This window comes from Dromiciops gliroides, chromosome 6 (assembly GCF_019393635.1).
Source record: "Dromiciops gliroides isolate mDroGli1 chromosome 6, mDroGli1.pri, whole genome shotgun sequence".
Classification (NCBI taxonomy): domain Eukaryota; kingdom Metazoa; phylum Chordata; class Mammalia; order Microbiotheria; family Microbiotheriidae; genus Dromiciops; species Dromiciops gliroides.
In genome coordinates, this window is record NC_057866.1 from 227,190,788 (window position 1) to 227,217,304 (window position 26,517).

General features: G+C 36.7%; 1 protein-coding gene across 1 annotated transcript in view; it reads left to right on the plus strand.

The window, feature by feature from the left end:
- The window catches only part of COL25A1 (collagen type XXV alpha 1 chain), a 604,312-nt gene that overhangs the window by 369,169 nt on the left and 208,626 nt on the right, over positions 1-26,517 (plus strand). The window contains 1 exon segment of the mRNA XM_043971186.1: positions 2,533-2,550. Coding sequence (XP_043827121.1) covers positions 2,533-2,550 — 18 coding nt within the window.

The window sequence follows — 26,517 nt, forward strand, 5'->3', positions numbered from 1 at the left end:
TCAATTTCCTCATTTATAAAGTGAGGATAATAATAGTACCTAACTCCCAGGATCAGATGAGATAATATTTATAAAGTGCTGAGCTCAGTGCTTGGCACATAGTAAGCACTAGATAAATGTTATATATGTTTTTCGAAGTCAATATGCAGCATACAGGGATCCTTATGTATGGTTTAGAGGTCTCCCATTTCTATTTGAATTTTTTTTATTGGCAGGGGCAATGAGGGTTAAGTGACTTGCCCAGGGGTCACACAGCTAGTAAGTGTCAAGTGTCTGAGGCTGGATTTGAACTCAGGTCTTCCTGATTCCAGGGTCAGTGCTTTATCCACTGTGCCACCTCCCTGCTCCATCTATTTGAATTTGATATCACTGGTCAACACTGTTCCTGTCCTGGCATTTTAGATCAGAATACTCAGAACATTGTACACAGTGTCAACAATATTGTGTGTTGATCAACTGTGATAGACCTGACTCTTCTCAGCAATACAATAGTCCGAGATAGTTCCAAAGGACTCATGATGGAAAATACTCTCCAAATTCAGAAGAAAAAAAAAAACCTGTGGAATCTAGATGCAGATTGAACTGTACTATTTCTGCTTTTTTGTTTTTGAGGTTTTTCCTTTTTGTTCTTATTCTTCTTTTACAGCATGACTAATGCAGAAATATGTTTAATGTGATTGTACATATAGCCTATATCAGATTGCTTGTTGTCTTGCAGAAGGAGGAGGGAGGGGAGGAAGAGAGAAAATTTTGAAACTAGAAATCTTATAAAAACAAATGTCGAAAACTATCTCTACATGTAACTAGAAAATAATAAAATACTTTTATGAATAAAAAAATAATACTCAGAAAAATAGTTGGCCTGTGTGCATGCACGTGCGTGCATGCGTGTGTGTGTGTGTGCATGTGATAGACCCCTCTGGCAGTCTGGTGAAGCCTACTGTCCACTTTTCAAAAGATTTTTAAATGCATAAAGGAAAATACAAAGGATGACAAAAAAAGGCACTGAAATACAGATGTGTATTTTCCCCTATCCAAGTTGAGAGATCCCTTGAAATCTCTCCATGGACCCTTTTCTATAGATTAAGAAACCCTGACCCCTGACCTAGGGTTGCCCCTCTTTACATCAGAGTTATGGGGACATTTTGTTTTGGTTTTTTTTTTTTTGGCGAGGCAATGAGGGTTAAGTGACTTGCCCAGGGTCACACAGCTAGTAAGTGTCACGTTTCTGAGGCTGGATTTGAACTCAGGTACTCCTGAATCCAGGGCCAGTGCTCTATCCACTGCGCCACCTAGCTACCCCTCGATATGGGGACATTTTTAAGTTGCTTTCCTTTGTTCCTGCCTTTCTCTTCCTGCTCAACCCTGATGTCCCCACAATGAGCAATATTTCTTCTGTGTATTTTCTAACTCAGAACCCTTTACCTCGTCTCATGGGACAGAAAAACTGATTAAAGATGTTTAAGAAAGTGATGGCTAATCAATACTCGCATTTCTCCAGTCACTGAGGTTTTTGTTTTTTGGTGAGCAGTTCAATTATGTTGTTTTTAAAAATGTGAACAGCTCCCAACAAAAATGACATTCAAAATGCATTAAGTTGGTTAAAGGTCATAAACCTTATTGATTGTGTTAGGACTTATGATCCCCTTTCACTGAGCTGAAGATATTTCATGTTTTTTACAGCCTTTGGCTCAATTCTGTTGAATGAAAAAAGGAAAAAAATGTTTCTGTGATACTAAGGAAAACCAAAGGCTCAGTGAATCCTAAAATGTGCTTACTTCTCATGTGCCCCTTTGTCATGACATATGATCTGGTCATCTGTGAGGCTGTAGCTCATAGCCACACATTTGGTTCTCTGGGCTATGGAGACTTTCCCATCAAATGACTCATTCATTACAATATATTGAACTAATTTATTGCTTGCTTTCTTTCTATCATCCCCAATCATATTTCAGTAAATGCTAGTGTCTTCAAGTTACTTTGGAGCTGGATGAGTTAAATTGTAAAATTGAGATTTTAAATGAAGTTATCTTGTCATGGAGTTAAGAATTCAATTGACCTTTGGTTGTAATGCAATTTTCAAGAAATCATCAAATAAAGATTTTACATAATTCAGTACTACTTTGGAAGTGGAGGGTAGGCACATCCTTCTTTAAGAATGAAGGTCAGTTCAAGTTTGGCCCCAAGGGAGAGATGAGAAAAACTGATCTGTCTTCCTTATGGAGGGGGTGGCATGGACATGGACCATTGCCTATACCCACAAATTCAGTTGATAGGCTGGCTACTTTTGCTGACCTGTTTTTTCTCCCATCCCTCATTTTTTTAAAAAAAATTTTTGTGATATAAAGAATGGCTCCCTAGCTAGGGAAGGCCAGAGGGAAAATGAAAAGTTTGAAAAGGAAGGTGATATTAAAAAATCAAACAAAAACATCAACAAACATTTGAAAAAAATTAGGTTTATCCTGCTATCAACTCAGGTGGTAAAATAGGAATAAACAATCTTGTAATTCTTTGTTTTTTCTTCATTTTCAGGGTCAGCCGGGTCCACAGGTAAGGGAGCTCCCTCACAAGGAATTGATTCCAATGTAGGATTCCTCAAAGCTTAAATTTTCTACAATTCTTTTCAACTGATATATTAAAAATAGCTATTTACTGGTAATCATTACACAACATAGTAGAACAAATATTTCCCAGGAGGGAAGCCTGGGGCCCCTTTCAGCCGTTTCAGTTGCATCAGCTGTCTGACCAGATGGTGAGTTTAACAATGTACAACCAAATAAAGCAGGGATCTTAACTGGTTTGAAACATTGCCACAAAACTTGAAAGTGAGATAGAAATGATAACTTAGCAAACGTGGAGCATGAGCTGGTTTTCATTAGCTGTTTATTAATCATGTGCTAATAATGTTGTTGTAAATCCATGAAGACTGGTTACTTCAAATCCAGTCCTACTAAGTACTTTTGATTAATTATACACAGGAACTGAACTATTTTCTATATTTTCAGTACATTTCTACTGCTAACTATATGAATTATAATGAAAGAAATGTGAATTCAAGAAACAGATTGAGAAAATTTGGCATATCAGAGGAATGTGTGTTAAAAGGAGAAAACAAAAACAAAAAAAGGCTAACATGAAGCCTGAAACAAATATTAGGAATTAGTAGGAAATCGTGATGAATATAAATGATCTTGTAACATAATACTATTAAGTGATATACATAATTCCTGGGCTTGAGGCAGGCTTGGCATCAGGAAGATGTAGGTTCATGTCCTATCTCTGACACATAGCAACTGTGTGGCTATGGGTAACCTGTGTCACTCATTATCTCCTACACAAACTCACTTTTTCTCCTAATTTCCTGATATCTGTTGAAGTCACTACCATACTCCCAGTTTCCCAGATTCACAGTGGGAGACATTAGCTTACACTTTTCTCTTTTTCTTTCACCCCTCATATCCAGTCAGATGCTGTCTTATTGTTTTTTGGGTTGGTTTGTTTTGTTTGTTTGTTTTGGTGAGGCAATTGGGGTTAAGTGACTTGCCCAGGGTCACACAGCTAGTAAGTGTTAAGTGTCTGAGGCCAGATTTGAACTCAGGTCCTCCTGAATCCAAGGCCAGTGCTCTATCCACTGCGCCACCTATCTGTTCTGGGTGCTAAGTCTTATTAATTCTACCTTCTCAATATCTCTTATCTGTCACCTTCTTTCCACACACGTGGTCACCATACTAGTAAGAATCTTTCTCACTTCTCACAAAAATCTCCTTCTTTCCAGTCTCTCTAATACCATTTGCCACATAGCTGCCAAGCCTATATTCCTAAAGCATAAGTTCCTCCTTGCTCAAAAGTCTTGCCTACAGAATAAAATAAAATAAAAATTTCCCCATTTAGTGCTTAAAACTCTTTACAGTCTGGTTTCAGTCTACCTTTCCAGACTTACTGTTCATTGTTTTCTTTCATATAGTCTTCATTCTAGCCTAATGGCCTTCTTGCTGTACCCTTACATGATATTCTATTTCCTGATCCATACTTTTATACAGAAAACCTCCCCCTCCCCCGTGCCTCAAATAGACAGAGAGGTTACTGAGGAATGATGGTAGAAGGGAAATTTGGAAGTGGCAATGGGAGGCAAAGAGTATTCCAACTCCCCTACTTTGATCAGTGGATTAGGGAGAACAGCCAGAGGTTCAGAATCACTGGGATGGGGAGGATATGACTGGATATGATGTTGTTAATCATTGAAGAATGAGTTGATTTAGGTAAGTTATCAACATCCCTTGGGGTTTGTACTCAGGGTGGAAAACTTACGATTAGGCTCTAAATCCTTATGAGTACAACTTGAGATATATTAAAACTAAACTTTTAGAGAGTTCCATGACATCACAGAATGTACTTACTTTAGGATTATTTTTTCATACTGGTTCCTTCAGAAATGTAGATTCTGCTTCATTCTAATAGCTAGGAATATTGGACTGACTTGATGGATGAATGTTGTTGGATTTTCCCTTGCTGCAGCTGCCATTTTGCTTTTTAAGGCTGTATATGGATCAGATATCTAGCAGTGAACATCTTCACCATAAGTAGAAACTCAGCATGTTTGAACAAAGTGGAATATCCTATAGATTGTTTACCCAGACCTGAAAAACATGGAATGATCCAGAGATCAAATGATCCTCCTCCATGGGAAACTTTGATTTTGCTATTCTATTACTAGCCTTCTAAAATGAAAAAACTTCTGTTTCCTAAATTTACATCAAAAAATTGCTCTTGTATTTTCATTCCATTTAATACTGATGCAATTATTGCTAAGGAAATACATGCTAGGAGTAATAAAGCATTAGAAGTGTTGAATGATTAATTTCCATGATAGCTGAACAAGGAGATGCCATATGAATAGAAAAGGTCATAATTAGCCCTGTAACTTTAAAAAGGTGGTCTTGGTGACATTGATAACCTCTACATTTATTTTCTTATCTTTCTAAAAATCATTGAGAGCATCCTTGATGAAAATATGAGAAAGTAGGAGACAGCTAGGTAGTACAGTGGATAAAGTCCTGAATTCAGGAGGACCTGGGTTCAAATACAGTCTCATACCCTTGACACTTACTAGCTCTGTAACTCTGGGCAAGTCACTTAACCCTCACCGCCCTGCAAAGAAAGAAAGAAAGAAAGAAAGAAAGAAAGAAAGAAAGAAAGAAAGAAAGAAAGAAAGAAAGAAAGAAAGAAAGAAAGAAAGAAAGAAAGAAAGAAAGAAAGAAAGAAAATATGAGAAAGTTAACGGGAACTTCCACCAGCTATGTTCTGTAGAACACCATACCTTACAAAATTGACTTATAGATAAAGAGAATACAAAGATCTTAATGTACTCTGTGTCTATATGGGAGTGTTTTGATTTAGTAGAGCAAAATGTAGCCTTAAAGAATCTTTTCCAACAATCTGTGTCCCATGTTTATGTTAAGATAATACACTATTCTTTGAAAGATACACCATTAGAGAACTTTTTGATAAACCTATAATGGCAGATATCAAATAAAGTATAAAACGAGGGGTGTGCCAACCAAATATGCATTCATGTGTCGGGGAGGATATCTAGTACAGGTTGCAAAGAGAAGCAAGATTTCATATAAATAGTAAGGTCTTTCAGATGTCCCTGTTGAGGATGACATTTTCCAGAATACTACCTTATGTTAGTCAAAAGAATTTGGACTAACAATTCACATAGGAAAAACTAAGTGGATTTAAAAAGCCTTTTGTCTAGAATGTGGTAGGCAATTGAATGTATAACATTGAGCTGGTATCTACAATAGGTAGATTTTGGATAGTCATGGCAAATTGATATTGAGCTTGGTCTAGGAATGAGATGAAAGTCTGAATTGTCTTTGAAAAACTGTTTTCAATGACAAGTTGTCCTCTGAAATAAACACCCATCATGCAAATCAGTGAATAACATAACCTCTAAAGAATCAAGATTGTAGGTGACCAATTAGGCAATAAATTAGGCAATAAAGGGTATATGTAAGTCAAATATAGCCCATCACCCAGGATTATTTGAATGAAAAGGTGGTATAATAAAAAATGCTAATGAATGGAAAAGAAAGGGGCATGTGTCAAGCTGATCAACTCAGGTATTACACTGGTACTCCCAGTGTGTTGTAAGACCTCCAGAATATTGAATGGACCTTCAGTGAAGATTTTAGGTAAGGAAAAAGGAAAAAGTTGTATAGGGTGAAGAAGTATGAATGGGTTGCAGTCTGTACCATTAGAAATTCACATTTTCCAGGCATTTTTCAGATGAAGAAATCAAAACTATCCATTGCCATATGAAAAAAAATGTTCTAAATCACTATTGATTAGAGAAATGGAAATTAAAACAACTCTGAGGTACCACCTCACACCTATCAGATAGGCTAATATGACAAAAAAGGAAAATAATAAATGTTGGAGAAGCTGTGGAAAAATTGGAACATTAATGCATTGTTGGTGGAGCTGTGAACTGATCCAACCATTCTGGAGAGCAATTCAGAACAATGCCCAAAGGGCCATGGGACTGTTCATACCCTTTGACCCAGGAATACCACTACTAGGTCTGTATCCCAAAGAAATCATAGAAGAAAGAAAAGGACCCACATGTACAAGCAGCTCTCTTTGTGTTGGCAAAGAATTGGAAATTGAGTGGATATCCATCAAATGGTTGGCTGAACAAGTTGTGGCATATGAATGTAATGGAATACTATTGTGCTGTAAGAAACGATGAGCAGAAGGATTTCAGAGAAACCTGGAAGGACTTACATGAACTGATGCTGAGTGAGATAAGAAGAACCAAGAGAACGTTGTACACAATATCAACATTGTGTGATGATCAGCTGTGATAGACTTGGCTCTTCTCAGCAGTGCAATGATCCAAAACAATTTCAAAGAACTCATGGTAGAAAATGTTCTCCACATCCAGAGAAAAAGAACTGTGGCTTTTGAATGCAGATTGAACCATACTGTTTTTACTTTGGGGCTGTGTTTTTTTTTCTTTTTTTAGATTTTTCCTTTGTGTTCCGATTCTTCTTTCACAATATGATTTTCACAATACACACCACGACAGAAATATGTTTAATGTGAATGTGTGTGTATATATATATATATATGTATATATATATATATATATATATATAACCTATATGAGATTGCTTTCCATTTTGAGGTGGGGGGAGGGAAGGGAGGGTGGGAGAAAAATTTTGCATTAAAAATCCTATGAAAGCAAATGCTGAAAACTATCTTTACATGTAACTGGAAAATAATAAAATACAAATATGTGTAGGTATGTGTAGGTATGTATACACACATACACACACACACACACACACACACATATGAAGAAATCCACATTGTCCACATTGAAATTACAGATCCATCAAATTACTGGTGGTTTTTAGTGTACCCTACAGTTTCACAAGTTATAGGAAAAAGGCATATAATTTATATCAATTTTGTACCTCTCTACATTTTTCTTTTCCAAGTTAAACTGATTTTCCTAGTTCTCTTTAGTTGTTAAAAGAAATATAATGAATTTAAATAATAGATTTCTTGACTCAAAAGAACTCCCGTTCATAAAATGAACACATAGGAAGTTCCCTGGTTAGTCAGTGTGTAAATCAGTGCATATGACTGAACTAATTTATACCACTACTTTACATCTTGTATTAACACTTTACCTTAAGTCAACTTTCTGGAGAAAATTTATCAAAAGTACATATTGCATTTGATTAATATGCATTGATCTATAAGGCCCACCTGCAGTGATTGAAAAATTCCACCTATATTTTAAAATGGAACTTGGATATTTTTACATTTTATAGGTTTTGTAAACTGTTGAAATGTTTCTGTTATTTGATCAGGTTTCATTTAAAATTTCCTTTTTCTTTTGTTTGGCTCAATAAAAAATGACCTCAGTAATACACACCATGAACACTTTCCTCCAAAGTTTCTCACTGCATAAAATTTACAGGCAGTGTTGACCTCAAATATGAAGTGTGTTTATTTTTGTTCCATAACCAGTGGTCTATTTCTTTTTTTCCTTTGAAGGAACAATTTTTCAAGCTTCCTACTTTTATAAAACTCCTGTACTTAGGATTTTAATAAGTTATTGAGTTTCAGTCTGCTTATAACTTCACTGTCAGTTACCTCAGTTCTCAGCAGTTTCCAACTTATTTATATGTAAGATAAGTACCTCTTCTTCACTGCTCCTCTTCTCCACATTCCCCCCCCCCAGGTATATGAAGTCAAGAACAGAAAGGAGACTATATGTAAATTGTGATATACATGTATATATACACACACACATATATATATGTGTATATATGTATATGCACACATATATTATACACATAAATATATATTTACATACACACATAAATGTTTCTGTATGCATATATTCTTGGCATTCTGAGTTGGAATTAATTATCCCATGAAAACATTTTTATGAATGATGGTTAGATTTTATATGACTCAAACAATAGGAGACGGCATGGTATAGTGGAAAGGGCTTAGCATTTGAACTCAGGGGACCTGGCTTTGATTACTTAATGCCTATGTGATCTTAGCCAAGTCATTTTCCCCTTCTTGGCTTTGATTTCCTCATTTGTTAATTAGGGGACTGGACTAGATAATCTCTGAAATCTCTTGTAGCTTTAAATCTATGATCGTACAATGATGCTCTGTTTGCAAAAAGTGTCTGTGATTTTATCAATGTAAGGAGATCCCTCCATTAATAAATCTACTGACATGGTGGATTTTTGTCCTTGGAAGTTGCTTGGGACATAGAGCTTAGCAGGCCATGCTAGGGTTAGTGTACATAGTAGGTATGAACCTTTCTGACTCCCAGTCCTATCATGCTGTCCATTATATCATCAATGTGTTTCTTCTTTAAGTATAGTTCCAAACTCAGTGGCAATCTGTTGTTGTTGTTGAGTTGTGGCCAACTTTTTATGACCACATTTGGGGTTTTCTTGGCAAAGATATTAAGGTTAAAAAGATACTGAGTTCAAATCCAGTTTCAGATACTTACTAGCTGTGTGACTCTAAGCAAGCAGTGTAACCCTAATTGCCTCAAAAAAGGGGAGAGGGGCAGTTAGGTGGTGCAGTGCCACCCTGGAGTCAGGATGATCTGAATTTAAATATGGCCTCAGACACTTTACTAGATGTGTGACCCTGGGCAAGTCACTTCATCCTGATTGCCTCAAAAAAAAAAAAAAAGGTTTGCCATTTCTTTCTCCAACTTTTTTTTTTTTTTTTGGTGAGGCAATTGGGGTTAAATGACTTGCCTGGGGTCACACAGCTAGTAAGTGTAAAGTGTCTGAGGCTGGATTTGAACTCAGGTCCTCCTGACTTCAGGGCCAGTGTTCTATCCACCGTGCCACCTAGCTGCCCCTCCAACTTGTTTTTACAGATGGAGGAACTGAGACAAACAAGTTAGGTGACCTGTGCAGGGTCACACAGTTAGTAATTGTCTGAGGCTACATTTGAACTCAGATATTCCTGATTCCAGGCCTGGTGCGCTATCTACTACATCATCTAGCTGCCCATCAATCTGTAGTGATTATCCAAAATCTATCTATTGTTGGACTAGCTCAATAGGCTATAGATCCAATTACCTACCATAATACTTTAACTTTATGGCTAATTAGGGTTTTATAGGCTGCATATATAGGCTGGTAGTTTTTAGTGTGGCCTAAAGTCTCATAAGTTATAGGAAAATGTCATATAATTTATATCAGCTTTGTACCATGATACATTTTTTCTCTTACAAGTGAAATGGATTTTCCTAGTTCTCTTCAGTTGTAAAAGGAAAAAAAAAAAAAGAAAAAGAAAAAAAGGTGATGAACTTAAATAATGGGCTTCCTGACTCAAAAGAACTCCTTTTATAAAACAAACAGAGAAAATTCCTTGGTTAGTCAATGTGGAAATCAATGCATGCAACCAAACTAAATTAAACCATAATTTTGGGAGGGAACTCAACTATAGTTCATTACATTAACTCTGTGGGAAAATTTATTCTAAATTCCAAGATTGGTCCAGCAAACCAACTTTTATCTCTCTCTCTCTCTCTCTCTCTCTCTCTCTCTCTCTCTCTCTCTCTCTCTCTCCATATATATATATACACACACACGCACACGTACACACACACACACACACATATATATATATAAGCTGTCCAGTTAATTTGATGGTGTATTTACTATCCAAGCAGAGACTTCATTTACATTTGACATTTTATTTGCTTTTTGATGTGAAAAGAAAAACGTCTCATTTATATCTGCATACCACCATAGATTAGTGCACAAACTCAGGAAGAGCTTATGTGGAGGAATACAAGCTTGGCTTTTCAGAACATTTCCTTTATATGAGTGAAACCTTTTGCAAAACCAAAAGACTAGTTTTTAACCATAAAATAAGGTCCATGCAATGGAATTTGCAAACAATGCTTTTATTCCCTTATATAAATAAGCACATGATTCATATGCTTAAAAGAGACCTGCTGGGGGCAGCTAGGTGGCACAGTGGATAGAGCACTGGCCCTGGAGTCAGGAGTACCTGAGTTCAAATCCGGCCTCAGACACTTAACACTTACTAGCTGTGTGACCCTGGGCAAGTCACTTAACCCCAATTGCCTGACTTAAAAAAAATTTAAAAAAAAAAAAAAAAGAAAGCTGCCAAGGGTTTCAGAAGAAATCTAGAGCCACCATGATCAAGGAACAAAATAGTTTGAATATCTGTGTGTTTGTGGGACTTCATCTACTGTATTAAGCAAGGTCTTATCTTAAGTATAAAAGCAATTTAACCCACCCTCAGTAGAGTAGTGTAGCTGACCATGTCATCCCTCTATTCAATAGGCTTCCATGGCTTCCTATAGCCTCCAGGAGTAAAGCCCTCTCCTCCCTTTCCATTCTTCTGACCCCTTACTTTCTGACACATGACACTGGCCTTCTCATTATTCATTGAATAAGACACCCCATCTCTGCACTGTGGGCAATCTCACTGTCTGGAACACTCTGTCTTCTTTCTCTCTCACTATTAACCTCCCTGGTTTCAAGTCCCACCTAGAACCTCACCTTATACAGGAAGCCTTGCCCAACTGCAGTTAATTCCAGTGCCTTCCCACTGTTGGTTATTTATTTATAGGGTATATAGCTCGCTCTGTTTATATTTGTTTAAATGTTGTCTCCCCCATTAGATTGTAAGCTCCTTGAAGGCAGGGACTGCCATTTGCCTCCCATTTGTTTTCTGAGAGGTTAGCATAGTGCCTGGTAGATTGTTATTGTTTAGTCATATCTAACTCTTCGTGACCCTGTGGACTATCACACTTCAAAAGATATTAGTGTTTTGCCATTTCCTTCTTCAGTTTATTTTACAGATGAGGAAACAAACAGGACTAAGTGACTTGCCCAAGGTCATACAGCTAGTAAGTGCTGAGGCCAGATTTGAATTTAGGTCTTTCTGATTCCAGGCCTGGTAACTCTATTGAAACACCTAGCTGCCTGGCATATAGTAGGTACTTAATAAATGTTTATTGAGTGAGTGAGAGTGTAGTTCACACTCAGTGATTAAAGCCCATCTGAATTGCACTTTTCTGAAAATAGATTTGTTAAACTAAAACTAAAATACAGTCATATAAATTTAAAAAACTTATGCTCAGGGCAGGTAGGTGAAGCAGTGGATAAAGCACCAGCCCTGGATTCAGGAGGACCTGAGTTCAAATGTGGCCTCAGATACTTGACACTTACTAGCTGTGTGGCCCTGGGCAAGTCATTTAACCCTCATTGCCCCGCAAAAAAACCAAAAAACAAACCAAAACAAAAAACTTATGCTCAGCTACTCAGAAAGCCTAAGGTGCGGGCCACTAACCCAAGCCAGATAAATTAGTTAAGATGTCACCTTACTGAAATCAATCGCCCATTTCATCCCTGATATTTGCCTATGAAGTCCATATCAGGACCCTTGTACAGGAATTCTATTGTTCTGAAATCAGGGTCCTTTAACATTAAGTACCTACTTTATTAAAAGCTGTTTTATTTTATTTGAGTTCAATAGCAGACACTCTGCAACCTCAATTGCTAATATTTGGCATATTTTCCTTTTCTTCCTTGTCTACATTTTCAGCAAATCAGAATAACTGAGGTAAAGGTCAGCCAACGATAGTGTGGGGGTTCTTAAGCTGGGGTCCCTGGGCCCCAACTAGATTTCAGGAGATCAGTAAACTTGGATGGGAAACAAAACTATGTCTTTATTCCAATATAATTGATTTCCTCCCATGCATTTGATTTTATGCATTTAGTCACATGATTCTGAGAAGGGCTCCACAGGTTTTTGCCAGACTCTAGCCAAGGGATCTATGACATGTACAAAAGATAAAGAACTCTTACTTTAGTGAAAATTCCAAGGTATAGATTTTTTGAAAGAAGTGCCGTTAGTTTAAGAAACATACTAACAGCATGAAGGACTGTTAACCTATTTTCAAGGAGTATTATTGGTGGACTTGTTTAATGAATAGCTAAGGTCATATGTAGTGTATTCATTCTTTATCTAATGGAGGAGAGGACTCCCTAGGCTCTTTCCCATTCTGAGATTGAAGGTTTTTTTTTTGTTTGTTTGTTTGTTTTGTTTTGGATTCTCTATTCAGCTAAGGAAGACCAACATGTCCCAGTCTATTTCACAAACAAGTCAGGCTAGCCAGTTAAATACTTTAATAAATGTACTTAAAGTAAATACTTAAAGTTTAATTACTTAAACCAATAAATACTTAGGCCTTTATTATAACTGTGTTTTAACTTGCACAAGGAGACACCTAGGAGAAGGTGCAACCAGAGCAGCTTAAATTCTCTTCCCCTGTACCCACAATCTCAGTAGGACAATGAACAGCTCAGCACCTCCTGGTCAGGACAGGGAAGGGCTACGGCCAGAATGCACATTGGATCTTAGGTGTGATGATCTTCAGAGAAGGGTAAGAAGGAGGTCAACACTGGTACCACACAGAGGCTGCCCTGTTTGGGGCTTGGCCAGTTTTCCTTTACTCCCTCTTCTGAGTGCGCCAATGACTTTACCATCCCCTCTAGTTTTATAGGGAAAACAGGTCTTCATTCAGGGATGTCTAAGTCGGTTCTCCTCATACTTACATCACAGAAACTGGAAATCAGAGAAAAACCTTCCCCTGTATAATCAATGGTATCTGGAAGTTATCTGGGAAGCGGAAGACAGGGCAGTGTGTTCCAAGGAGGGGAACTGAGAGAACCGAGAGGTTAAAGCCACAGACAGAAGAATGTTCTTTTGCAGCTCTATAGCATTAATATTATCTTAAAGTTTGTTTCCTTAAACCCTTAAGGAACATATCTCTCCCTCATAATCTTGTTTGTTATAATAATCTGCAAAACAAACTTTAAAAAAATAGATGGCAAGAATCAAAACTTTAGCCTAACATGATCAATTACCCGAATTCCATGCAAATTAATGAGGTTTAATTTTTCTACCAACATGATAGTTAAAAGGGAGATTTGATTGAGAAGGCTGACTGAGATTGGGAAGTTAAGAAACAGGGTTCTTTGCTAAAGAGATAGGATGCTTAGGAGATGAATAACTTAAATTAGAGAGGTACCCAATGGAATTGACCCCAAAGTAGGAGAACCTAGTCCTGAGCAGGGAAGGGACATGATTAAAACAGTGTTTATGTTTATTCTGGCTGGTGTGTTTGGGATTATGGGAAGCAATATGATGAGCTAGGAGAATGCTGCTGTAAATCTTGAACTTAAACTTTCAATTTCTTTTAAGTTGATTGCCTTCATTTATTTGCATGGATCTACAGGATCTAAAGAAAGCCTTTCTTTCTCTTTACAAAGACTTGTGAATTTGGGAACATATATCTGAAAAACTGAAACCAGAAAATTATTTGAAACATACTTGGAAGAAGTGGAGGTCCCAGGCAGCTCAGTTTGGGGATTTCTGTTCCAAGAGAAAGAATTGTCATTGTAATGTTAATAAGTTGACTAGTTAAGGTAACAAACAGAATACATGTGTCAGACAACTTTGCTAAATATTGGGGATACAGAGATAAAAGCAATCCTTCCCTGTAAGGAGCTTATAGTATATTGAAAGAAATGACGTGTAAACAACTAAGTAGACAAGATCAAATTCATCAAGGGTTTTGGAGAGGCCATTCATGTTCAGGGATGAGTTGAATTGCTTCTGGGGTCCCATCCAATTCTGAGAACCTATAAGAGTAACTTGCAGAATGGGAAAATATAACTCTTAAATGCTGTCTTGTGAATAGTGACTAAACAAAATGTCAACACTTTTTGCTTCTAAATGTAATGACGTAAATAATGGTTCTGATACCTAAACCAGGAAGAACAAAAACAGAGAAAGAAAAATACAGACTAATTTTCTTAATGAATATCGATGCAAAAATTTTAAATAAAGTGGGATTTATACCAAGAATTCAGGGCTGGTTTAATGTTGGGAAAACTACAAGTAACTTTATCAGTAATAAAAACAACAAAATATGATTATATAAATAAATGCAGAGGGGTCTTTTGACAAATAAAACACTAGAAAACATAGGAATAAATGAAGCTTTTCTTAAAATGATAAATAATATCTGTCTAAAACCAAAAGCAAGTATCTCTAATGGAGATACACCAAAAGCCTTCCCAATAAGATCAAAGTGAAACAAGGATGTCTGTTATCACCATTATTATTTAATATAGTACTAGAAATGCTAGCTTATAGTAATGACAAGAAAAAAGAAAGTAAAAGAATAAAACTTAGGCAGCAAAGAAGCAAAATTATCATTCTTCACAAATGATATACTTAAGAGAACACTAGAGAGTTAACAACTATTCAAAACAATTAATTTTAGCAAAGTTTCAGGATATAAAATAAAGCCACAGAAATAATCAGCACTTCTATATATTACCAACAAACGCAGCAGGAAAAAATAGAAAGAGAAATTCCGTTTTGAATAATTGTGGACAACATAAAATAATTAGGAGTCTACTTGCCAAGACATACACAGGAATTGTATATCCACAATAACAAAACACTTTACATAAATAAAGACAAATCTAAATAATTGGAGAAATATTAATTTTTCATGGGTAGGCCAAACCAATATAATAAAAATAACATAATCTAAATTATTCTGTGCCATACCAAAGTACCAAAGAATTACTTCATAGAACTAGAAAACATAATGACAAAATTCTTCTGGGGGAATAAAAGGTCAAAAATATCAAAGGAATCATTGGGGAAAAAATATGAGAGAAGGGGCCTTACAGCACCAGATCTCAAACTATGTCACACAGCACTAAGCATCAAAACAATTTGTTACTGGAAAATGAGCATAATGACCTGTAAATTCAGCACATAAGCATCTAATCCTACCATTGAGAATTCATTGCTTTTATTATATTTTAAAAAGCATATATAATTTAATTTAAGGTGCTTCAGTTCATTACTTCTAGGTGCAAAAGAAAAAGGCAATAGAAGGAGGAAGAACTCTACCATTAATGGATAATACTGAATTTCTTTGGCAGAATGCCATAAATAGAGCCATCTGAGTTGTCTCTAAGGATTCTAAGCACTGTAATCCTTGCAGAAAAGGCACATCCAATATTAACTTGGAGACATAATGAAACAAGTAGCTATTCATGACCTATACTAAAAAAGAAGAAAAAGCCAGACTACTTTGCCTGGCCCATGGCCTGGTTTACATTTATTGGAATCCAAGCAACTATAAAATATAGTTCATAGTTTATATAGATACAGTACTAGAAAATGAACTCTTCCAATAGTAATCTAATTTGATATAAACCCATTGCTTTATAAAACAAAAATGCAATATTCTTTCCAGGGCTTACTTGGAAAAATAAACTACACTTTTTGTAGCCAAAAGAAACTTCAGTAGCAGCTATCCAGTAGAGGAAAACTGAGACAAGAAGCCTTTAAAAATGAACCAAAGGTAGTCTTTCCAAAGTAAAGCCATATCTTCTTTATAAATGTTAGAGGTCCCATATTTCCTCCTCCTTATCCCAAATGTTAATATTTTGTGGAGCTGCCTGTTGAGCGTAAAGGAAAGGCAATCCCCAATAGGAATTGAAAGAACCAAAGTAGCCTACATCCGATCATTCTGTATTACTCAGTGGGGAAAAAATGCAAGATGGAAAACCACACACAAATACCAGCAAGACAACTGCCTGTACGGTCGTGTGTCTTCTTTCCATGTGTGTTACTTGAAAATGACTTTTGAAAAACAGTGGAGAGTTTTGAGGAATCCTTTGGTTCTTTCTTCTTTCTCTGCATCATTATTGCAAGCCCCTTGCCCAACTTATAAAAATGAAATTGTGCTTCTCTGTTGTTAAAAATGATCTGACTATAACAAGATGCCACGTTTGAATAGCATTTTGCTGCCCCATGCTTTTGCATGTGTTTTTAATTTTGTCTTAATCTTCTTGTGTATCACTTTAGTGATCCCCGTATTTCAGGTTTGCATTCCAATCCAATCTCATCCAGATCCCAGTAGACTCATTGTGGGGGGAGGAAATAAAATGCATGCATGATCCAAGAAATTCAAACAACTTTTTTTTTTTGCATAGGAAGCTGCTGAATAGTCTGCATTTTTGTTAGTGGATAATAGACCTGTCACATTAAAGTGGTAATATATTCTTTCCTAAATAAATCATGTTAGACTTAACAAAACATTATCATGCCCCAAATATTAATGCATTACACTTTCTCCTTTATATCTCAATGAAAACCATAGGCCATATTTTTCTTTGTCCCAACATGTAAATGATTACAAAAATCTTAACATTACTATTTTCTTAGTCTTACAATAAGTAGCATTAACATATGTCTAACAATGTAGAAAGAATCCGTTGTGGTGAAAATACCTGGTGACTTTTTATTAGGACTTTTAAGGAAATATATGACCATACATATGAGCATTTCCAGTATGCATGTATCATCTTATACTATACTCCATATTTAAATATTTCATATGGTTATTTTATGTAATGAAAATTATATGACATAGAGACCTCTCAGAATTAGATCTTGACTCTGAATCAATTCTCGGTGAAATTATGGAGGATACTTCCAGTAACAAAGTAAAACAGGGTTTCCTATCAAAGACATTTATTTGATTAGAAATTGTCTCCCTTTTCCACACAACATTTGGGCAAATTGGAGAAAGACAGGAATTTAGACCCCAGTTTGTCAGGAGGCATGTATATATTAAACAGCATTGTGCCACAATTTCCCCAAATTTTTAAATGACATGCAATTGTGCTATAATTCAGGGGTGTGCTGGGGCCAGCTTTCATAGCGAGCAAATTGTTGAATTTTCAATGTGAACATTTACACCTCTCCAAATGATACAAATTAGGGCTGATTGTCTAGACCAGAGGTGAAAAAACCTAGTCTGCCAGCCACATGCAATCCACAACCCTCCTGAGTGAAACCAGAACCAGATTAAAATGTAATTGGGAAATAGCAAACAAAATAAATAAAAGAACAATAAGGTTAATATGTGGTTTTCTAACTCAATATGCAACTTACAGAGATCCTTATTGTATGAGTTAGTGGCCTGTATCCATTTGAGTTTGGCATCATTGGTCTAGACTTAAGAAAGTGATGGAGAAAATGCTAGTAATGCCAACTAAACTATAAAGCATGTCATGGGTACCTCCCCAAAGAGCTGATTGTTAGACATTTATTGCTACACTACTGCTTGTAAGGGAAAGAACGTAAAGCCAGAAGGACCAGGGTGGAAATCCAATTTGACTCTGTGACCTTGGGCACATCATCCTCAGGGCTTTAGTTTCCTGATCTGTAAATGAAGAAGTCAAACTAAGTGATTTTTATAGTCCCTCTTGATCTATGATCCTATACTCTTGTTGTACTCATTCCTGACAAGTTGTATGTAACTCAGGTCAAGATAACCTATATAAAAGCACTAGAATCCTTGCTGCTGGGGAGGCTGAGGCTGGTGGATCACTTGAGCTTGGGAATTATGAGCTGCAATGAAAATGAAAAATGAAAACTCAAACATCTGTTGATTGACAATCCACATGTGTCTGTGAATGTCATCTTTAGTTTGAATCTCCTCGAGAACCTTTAAGTGTTTACAGAGCAGCAGGACATTTCATCTTCATTTGGTGATAAAGTACCATTAGGGTGGATGTAAGGTGTAAGAAGACTGAAAATGTGGGATAGGGCTAGTGTTATGAATACTTTATATACTTTTTAAGAAGAAGATTTTCTATTTGGTCCTGGAGGTGATAGAAAACCATTGTAATTAATGGAGTTGAGAGTATGTGTGTGTGACATCTAGGCTTACATCCAAACATGTAGCGTTTGATGGGTGCTCATTATTAAAATGATCAGAAATGGATCTACTATAGCTTTCCAAAGTAATTTCAGACTTCATGCTTTGCTTTTTCTTTCAAATGGTTGAATACTTTTCAGGTGCAATCTAAAAGGGACTTAAAATCAGCAAAGTAGAAAAAATAGATATTTGTAATGATTAATGAGACTCATCATGACAAAGGTAATTTAAGCCTCTGCTTAAGAAGACAGGTAAATTTTTTAAAAGTTTTAAAAAGATCTCTTTTCTAAAAAAGGTTTTAAAAGATCTCTATTCTAAATCAATAACATTTTTATTTTAAAAATTGGCTTTTGAAAGGGGCAAATCTGCTTATATGAAATAGCACCTAATCTGATGATATATTAAATGGGATATTGGTATGTATATGTACGTATAATATATTAATATGGAATATTAATGTAATAGTATATAGTAATAGTATAAAATATATAATTGAATATATATTTCACTTGTGGGTAGCCTGTCAAAATATGGCTTAACACCTTATTATTTCTGGCTTCATCTGAAAACTTGAGATGTTTGGGGAGAATGAATGTGCATTTTAAAAATTATACCTTATTTCCCACAATAAGCACACATGAAGTATCCATAAATTACATAGGAACTGTTGCTCTACAAAAACTATGGTTAGTCCCTCTGACAGTAAGATAGTTGTTTTCTACATGTTCTCTCCATTAAGTTTTAACCAAGCCAATGAGCGGGAGGCAGTATGGCCTATTGGAAAGAGGATCTGGAGTCAGACCATCTTGTTTTATATATTCTTCCTTCCAATTACTAGCTGTGTGATTAGGTTGTCACAATGTTTGCTGGGTTTCTGTAAAATAATTTGGATTAAATGACCTCTAAGGTCCCTTCCAACTCTAAATCTCTGACCCACCAATATGTGACTTCATTTATAATGGAAAACTGAAAGTGAATTTAAAAAATAAAAGCAAAAAAGGAGAATAGGAGAATGCATAGGATGTCTATCCCTGAATGTGTCTCCATGAATTTGAGAAGCCTTAGAGCAGGATTTCTTAACCTTTTTTGTGTGTGTCAAGGTACCCTTTGGCAGTTTGGTGAAGTCTATGGACCTTTGCTCAGGAACATGTTTCTAAATGTATAAATACATAGATTTTAGGTACATAATATATAGGATTACAAAGGAACCCATTATATTGAGATATGGTTCTCAAGATATTTTTTAAAAACCACAAATTCATGGACTCCCTCAAACCTACGTGTTTGGCCCTCAGGTTAAGAACCCCTGCCCTAGAGTGTGGCAGCCAGAGCTCCAGAAGGTGGAGGGCAGCATGTGATCCAGATCGAACAGGATACATGAGTCCATTTTTATAGCAGTAAACAACAAAGGACAACCGTGCTCTGTCTAGCCATATTTGGTTTACTCAAGATTGGTATATTTGAAAGCACTAGAACTAGACATCTCCTAGATGGACATATTTTTATATTTATAGTTACAATGGTGATGCTGAGTCATGATGTGTAACAATTTAGAAAGACTTTCATTGAAATTATTTAATTTTTAAAAATCCCTTTGACACTTCAAAGAGTACCTCTATTTTTCCAGAAAATTCACTTATACAGCAGACCTCTTCCCTGGTGATGCTGAATATTCAACATGCTAATTTAGCACCTCTTTGTGAAACTATCCTAGGGAAAGTTAGTTGAGGGCATCTTGTGGTTCCTTTTACAGTGCTTTACTTATAAAAGACACTCAGTAAATGTCATTTCTTCTTCCTCCTCCTCTTGCTCATCCTCCTCCTTCTCTAAACGACATAGTTTAAAATTTTCAAAGCTCTTTGTAAACATCTCATTTTTATCCTTCCAGTTACCCTAGGAAATAGGTGCTATTCCTTATCCCCATTTTACAGATAAGGATACTGAGGCAGACAGTGGTGACTTGCCACACATAGCTAGTGAGTGTTTGAGGATGAATCTGAACTCAGGTCTTCCCTCTATCCACTGTGCCAAATAGCTACCTATTTTATTGTATTGCATTAAATACTCAGGTACTCAAAAATTCAAATGGAACTCTAAATCTTACCAAGGGGAACACTCCCTCTAGCAATGCAGATCAAAACTCATCCATGCCTGTCCCCCACATGCAGGTCTTGTCCATTTGTTCCTAATAGTTTGCCACGTGGGGAGGAGAATGTCTACCCAATGTGTTGGGACCTTTCCTTACTTTCATTTATCCCAAAAGCCTAGCAATGGAACACAGAAACTGGCATTTCTGCCAGTTCAATGATTTTTCATTTACATATTCCTTGTATGACTTCCTTTCCACCACTAAGTAATTCTTTGAGTGGGGCAGCTAGATGGCACAGTGGATAGAGCACTGGCCCTTAAATTGGGAGGATCTGAGTTTAAATCTCACCTTAGACACTTACTAGCTGTGTGACCCTGGGCAAGTCACTTAACCCCAATTGCTTCAAACATTGGAGTCATCTCCAGTCATCCTGATGTATATCTTGCCACTGGACCCAGATGGTTCTGGAGGAGAAAGTGAGGTTGGTGACTCTGCACAGCCCTTCCTCACTTAAATCCAATTCACTGCAAGTCATGCCATCACCTCTGGATGTCATAGTCCTATTTGGGAATGAGAACAGAATGAAGGACAAGCAACAACAGTTCTTTGAGTGCAAAGAAACCTTTTTATTTTCTCTTAATTTAAGCCCTCGTACCTTATCACTGTTAATTATTTCCTATTCTGTCTAGAGCTTGTTGGTAAAAATTTGCTTTTGTTTCCCCCAGAAAAAGGTGAGCTTCTCGAGGGCAGGGACTGTCTTTGGTCTTTCTTGGTATCTCCAGAGTTTAGTGCCTTGCACGTAGTAGGTGCTTACTGCCTGCCTGACTAATATGTCTATCCCGTTCACCACCCTCCCCTGACACACACTTGGATGATCTCAATCTTCTCCCTGAAACAAAAGCCTTTGTTCTTCTAGTGTTGTTGTGAATTTTGTGAGTCACCGCACAGGAGAATCTCCAAAACACTCAAAAATAGGAATGCCTTAAAGGATGAGTAAATTAAATAGCACTGAATAAGTGGTAATATTTTAAGGCAATAGGACCAGGAAGCTTTCAGAATTCTGGGTAATATACTGGATACTTGATGTCCTGTGTTATAATCTCTATCCCATTATGGAGTAATTCTGAACCAAATAATATTAATCCCCATTTATGCCACAGTTATCTATATGTTACTTACTGGAATAGAGTTATCAAGTATTTCTAGTGATAATTGAGAGAGCATATGATACCCTATCCAAATATACTTCTCAAAGGAATATTATTCCTTGATTTGATTCTCTTCTTTCTTCTCTCCTTACTCTTTTGTACTTTTTTACATAGGTAAAGGATGACTTGATGGCCTTATAGGATCACACACTTAGAGTTGGAAGGGACTATAGAGGTCATCTAGTCCAACCTCCTCACATTCCAGATGAAGAAGGTTAAATGATTTATCCAAGGTCACACAGGCACAGGTAGTAAGTACCTGTGTTAGAATTTGAACCTAGGTCCAGCCTCTCAAAGACTATCTCCTAATTTGCAAATGGTTTATGATCTATACTGTTACAGGGAATTCCAATCATCAGAATCTTGATGGATTATTAACAATAATTGTAATAGCTGGGTTTTACTATCCACAGGAAGATTGAGAGGCAGTTAGTACAGTGGATATCTGGAACCAGAGTGCCTGGATTGAAACCTTGACTTTGCTATTTCCAACCTATAAATGTTACCTTGACCAAACCACTGAGACATTTTTAGGGCCTCGTCTATAAAATGACAAGGTTGGCCTGGAAGGCCTCTTAGTGATCTATAAATCTATGTTGCTGTGTTTAAAAAAGACTTGACCATTGTCTTATTTATTTTAATCATGTGCAGGTAAATTGGGGAAGACGGGATAGCTCCCCTTTGCCAGGAGACCTAACGACTGAATTTCAGTATGATATACTACAGAAATACTTAACTTAATATAGTATTTTATAATATAATAATTGTAACACAGTAATATTCAAATACAGCATGCTATACCTTGGTTTATGAAGTAGACATTCCTGAAAATTCACCTAGAAATAGAAATTTTTGTAAATGGAAAATTATTTTAAACATAGTAGAGAAAGAGTGTTTTAAACAGCCTTGTGCCAAGTGTAAATTGGAGTTAAAAACAATTACCTCCTAATTTAAATGTTAAAAGCACAGACAAAAACTTTGGGCCTCTTAAAGAAGAACTGTATTATTCTGGTTCACTGGCTGAGTCCATTTCACACATTTCTGGTTCATAAGATTTAGAGCTGATTGTTCTATCCCCTGATGAGGAAGCTGGTACATTACTTTTGAATGTGTATCACAGAGGGTATGGAGTGGCAGTGGTCCCATATCTACCACTTCTGAGCTTTCTTATCCTGCTTTCCAAAGGAAAGATTGAGAATTTGGTATTTTCTTCATGTCTTCTTCCTGATGTGTAGTGGATAGCATCAGAATTGCCTGAGGTCAAGCACCTACATTGGTGAATTGACTGGGCAGGCGAGTCTCTTAACATCTCAGGGCTCTAGGCCAATGCTGTCAAACTCAAATAGATATGGACACTAAGCTGTAAATAAGAATCCCTTTCAGCCCACATATGCACTTAGAAAACCATAGATTAAAATTTTCTGTTTTACTGTATATTTACTTATTTTGTTTAGTGTTTCCCAATTAATAATAGTAATAATAGTAGCTAATAATGTTATAGTTTCTATTGTGTGCTTAGTGCCTTACAAATATTATTATATTTGATCTTCACAACAACCCTGGGAGGTAGGTGCTATTATTATCCCCATTTTTACAGATAAGGAAATGGAGGCAAACAGAGGTTAAGTGACTTGCACAGCATCAAACAGCTAATAATTGTCCTAGGCCAGATTTGAACTCAGGAAGATGAGTCTTCCTGACTCCAGGCTCAGTACTTTATTCACATTTAAATCTGGTTTAAATCTGGTACAAGGAGTCCCCATACAAAAAAATCCCAATCGCACTCCAGAGTGTTTCAGGCTGCATGCAGCCCGTGTGGGATACCTTTCCCCAAGCGGCTCTCTAAATTCACATCTAAGTAGTTGGACCCCCTTGAAATCTATCCACAGAACTTTGGATGCCTGTGGGCCCCAGATTAAGAACCCCTTTAGAATCTTAGGCCTGTGGGGCAGCTAGTTGGCTCAGTGGATAAAGCACTGGCCCTGGATTCAGGAGGACCTGAGTTCAAATCTGGCCTCAGACACTTGACACTAGCTTTTGTGATCTTGGGCAAGTCACTTAAGTCTCTTTGCCCCGCCAAAAAAAAAAAAATCTTAACCCTGTGTTGTTCTTTACATCAATTATATATGTATGTATGCACAAATCTATTTTTTATTTATTTTTGTGCAGTCGTTTCAGTTGTCTGATTCTTTGTGACCCCATTTGGGATTTTCTTGGCAAAGGCACTAGGGTGGTTTGCCATTTTCTTCTCTAGCTCATTTTACAGATGAGGACACTAAGGAAAAAAAAGAGTGAAATAACTTGCCTAGGGTCACACACAGCTAGTAAGTTGTCTGAGGCCAGATTTGAACTTGGGAAGATGAGCCTTCCTGATTTCAGACCCAACACTGTCCACTGTACAACCAACTGCCCCAACAGTCCTATATTACTCAGAAACAAATACATATAGAAAGGGAAAACAATGTATCCAAACTCTGCCAATAAGAATATGTTGGTGGGAATCCTTAATACAGACTGAAAGGAGTGATTGTAAATTCATTTCAAGATTTTAGTATATTACTGCATACATCTGAGCAGCAGTGAAGACAATAAAATTATTCTTGAAGGGACTAGTCCTATTAGCTGATGCTGCTGTTCCAACTGAGAAACCACTGGTGAAATGTGACCCTTTCAACTTCTGGGTTTTTCAGGGTTCATCTCTTCATTTAGAGCACATTCCATTCTTCTCCAAACAAATGAAAAAAATTTTTGCAAAGTGAAATGTAAAAGTTTTAACAACATCTTAAAATATTTATTGTTGGGGAGGTTTGAGAAAGAAACTTTGACTGACAGGAGCTATGATTTGGCTGTCTTTGATTGGTTTTGTGTTGGAAAAGAAAGCCAAAACGAGCTTCCCTGATCCAGTCAGTTTTATAAGCCTTTAACTCTACTGGGCTAAACTGGTCTTTTTAAGCTTCTTTTTTATGTTTGTTTTTTCTAATTTTTTTGTGTGTTGGACTGAACTAATTGCTTCCATATGGCATCTGCTTATGATTTAATCCCAAGTATGGGTACCATATAGGCTGTTGTTTGGACACCATGAAATTTTAAAATGAACTTGCAGTAAAGCTCACATCACTGAAAGAAAGCAGAAAGTAAAAGATAACTTAATAACAACAAAAATAATTCCCTTATAAATGGAACTGAATTATCTTCTTTTCTGATTGGTTTCCTGCTCTCTTTTCATCTTTAATGCAAAATGAAAAGTGTGAAGTCTAAACTTATAAATTTGTTTATTGCTCTGACTCCCCTTCCTGGCTTAGCAGAGTTTGACACTATAATAAACACAGCTCTGTAGAAAGGGAGCCTGGGTCTTGCAGAATTCTTTGTGGGTCTGCTGCTTATAAGGACTTTTGATGCCTTCTCTTCATCCTGGTTGTTTGAATTCAACACCTTTTTATTGAGCCCCTACTGGGCTAATGCATGGATATTTTATTGTTCTATTCAGTGAAATAAGTTCTGCCAAGATTGCAATGGAAGTTTTTAATAAAAGAAAGTCTTTTTAGGCAGCTGTAAGCTATACCATGACTGAGCCTAATCTATGCAGAACATTCTCAAAAAGGTTTGTGTCTTTTAGGAGCAGCAGAGTAGAAGGAAAAGAACACTTACTCTAGAGTCAGGGGATCTGGATTCAAATCCTGCCTCTGATGCTTACAACCTATGTGACCTTAGACATCTTACTTAACATCCAAACCTCAATTTCTTCACCTATAAAGTAAAGAGTACATGATGTCTGAGGCTCCTTATAGCTTTTCTTCTAGGATCTGTTTCTGTGAACCACTCTATGAACTCACTTCAACCACTATTGGAGGGTAGATTTTCAACTCAATATTCTTCTGTGAGGAAAAATATTTTACTGATAGTGTGAAACCACTATTCTTTTAAAACAATCCCAAAAGATTCACATTTTTAAACTGGGGAATTTAAGAGTGAAATCCCCTTAACTATTTGTATGGCACAAAACCAAAATTTCTTTCTCTAATATATATGTGTGCCTGTGTGGGTAAAGGTAAAAACAATCCCCACTCTCAGTGAATTCTCTGATCTAATTAGGGGAGACAACATACAAACAGTTATCTGCACATTTGTTGTTTGTTGTTTAGTCTGATTCTTCATGACTTCACTCGGAGTTTTCCTCTTCGCCATTTCCTTCTCCAGCTTATTTTACAGCTTATTTGGAGGCAAACAGGGTTAAGTGATTTGCCCAGCTGGTAAGTGTCTGAAGTTAGATTTGAACTCAGGAAAATGAGTCTTCCTGTTTCCAAGCCCAGTGCTCTATCTATCAGATAGGCTGCCCTATTTGTATATGGTTATGTATAAATATAGTGTGTATATAGTTAGGTATGAACAAGATATATGTAGGATAAATTGGAGATAATTTCAAGGCACTAGTATTAAGGGGGATCAGGAAAGGCTTATTCTAGAAGGTGAGGTTTTAGCTAGGATTTGAAGGAAGCGTCCAGTGATGGTGGACAGCCAGTGAAATTGCATGGAATCTGGAGATGGAGTTAGAGTGTCTTGTGTGAGGAACAGCAAGAAGGGCAGTGTCACTGTATTGTGGAGTATGTGAAGGGTCGAGTTAGATTTATTGACTCAAAGGTAGGAAGGATAAGGTTATGAAGAGTTTTGCACCAAACAGAAAATTTTATATTTGGTCAAGGAGTCGTAGGCAGCCACTAGAATTTATTGAGCAGAAAAATGACACAGTAAGACCTGTGCTTTAGGAAGATCACTTTAGCATCAAAGTGGAGGGTGAACTGCAGTATGGAGGTACTGGAGGCAGGCAGAGCCACCTGCAGCTATTGCAGGGGTCCAGG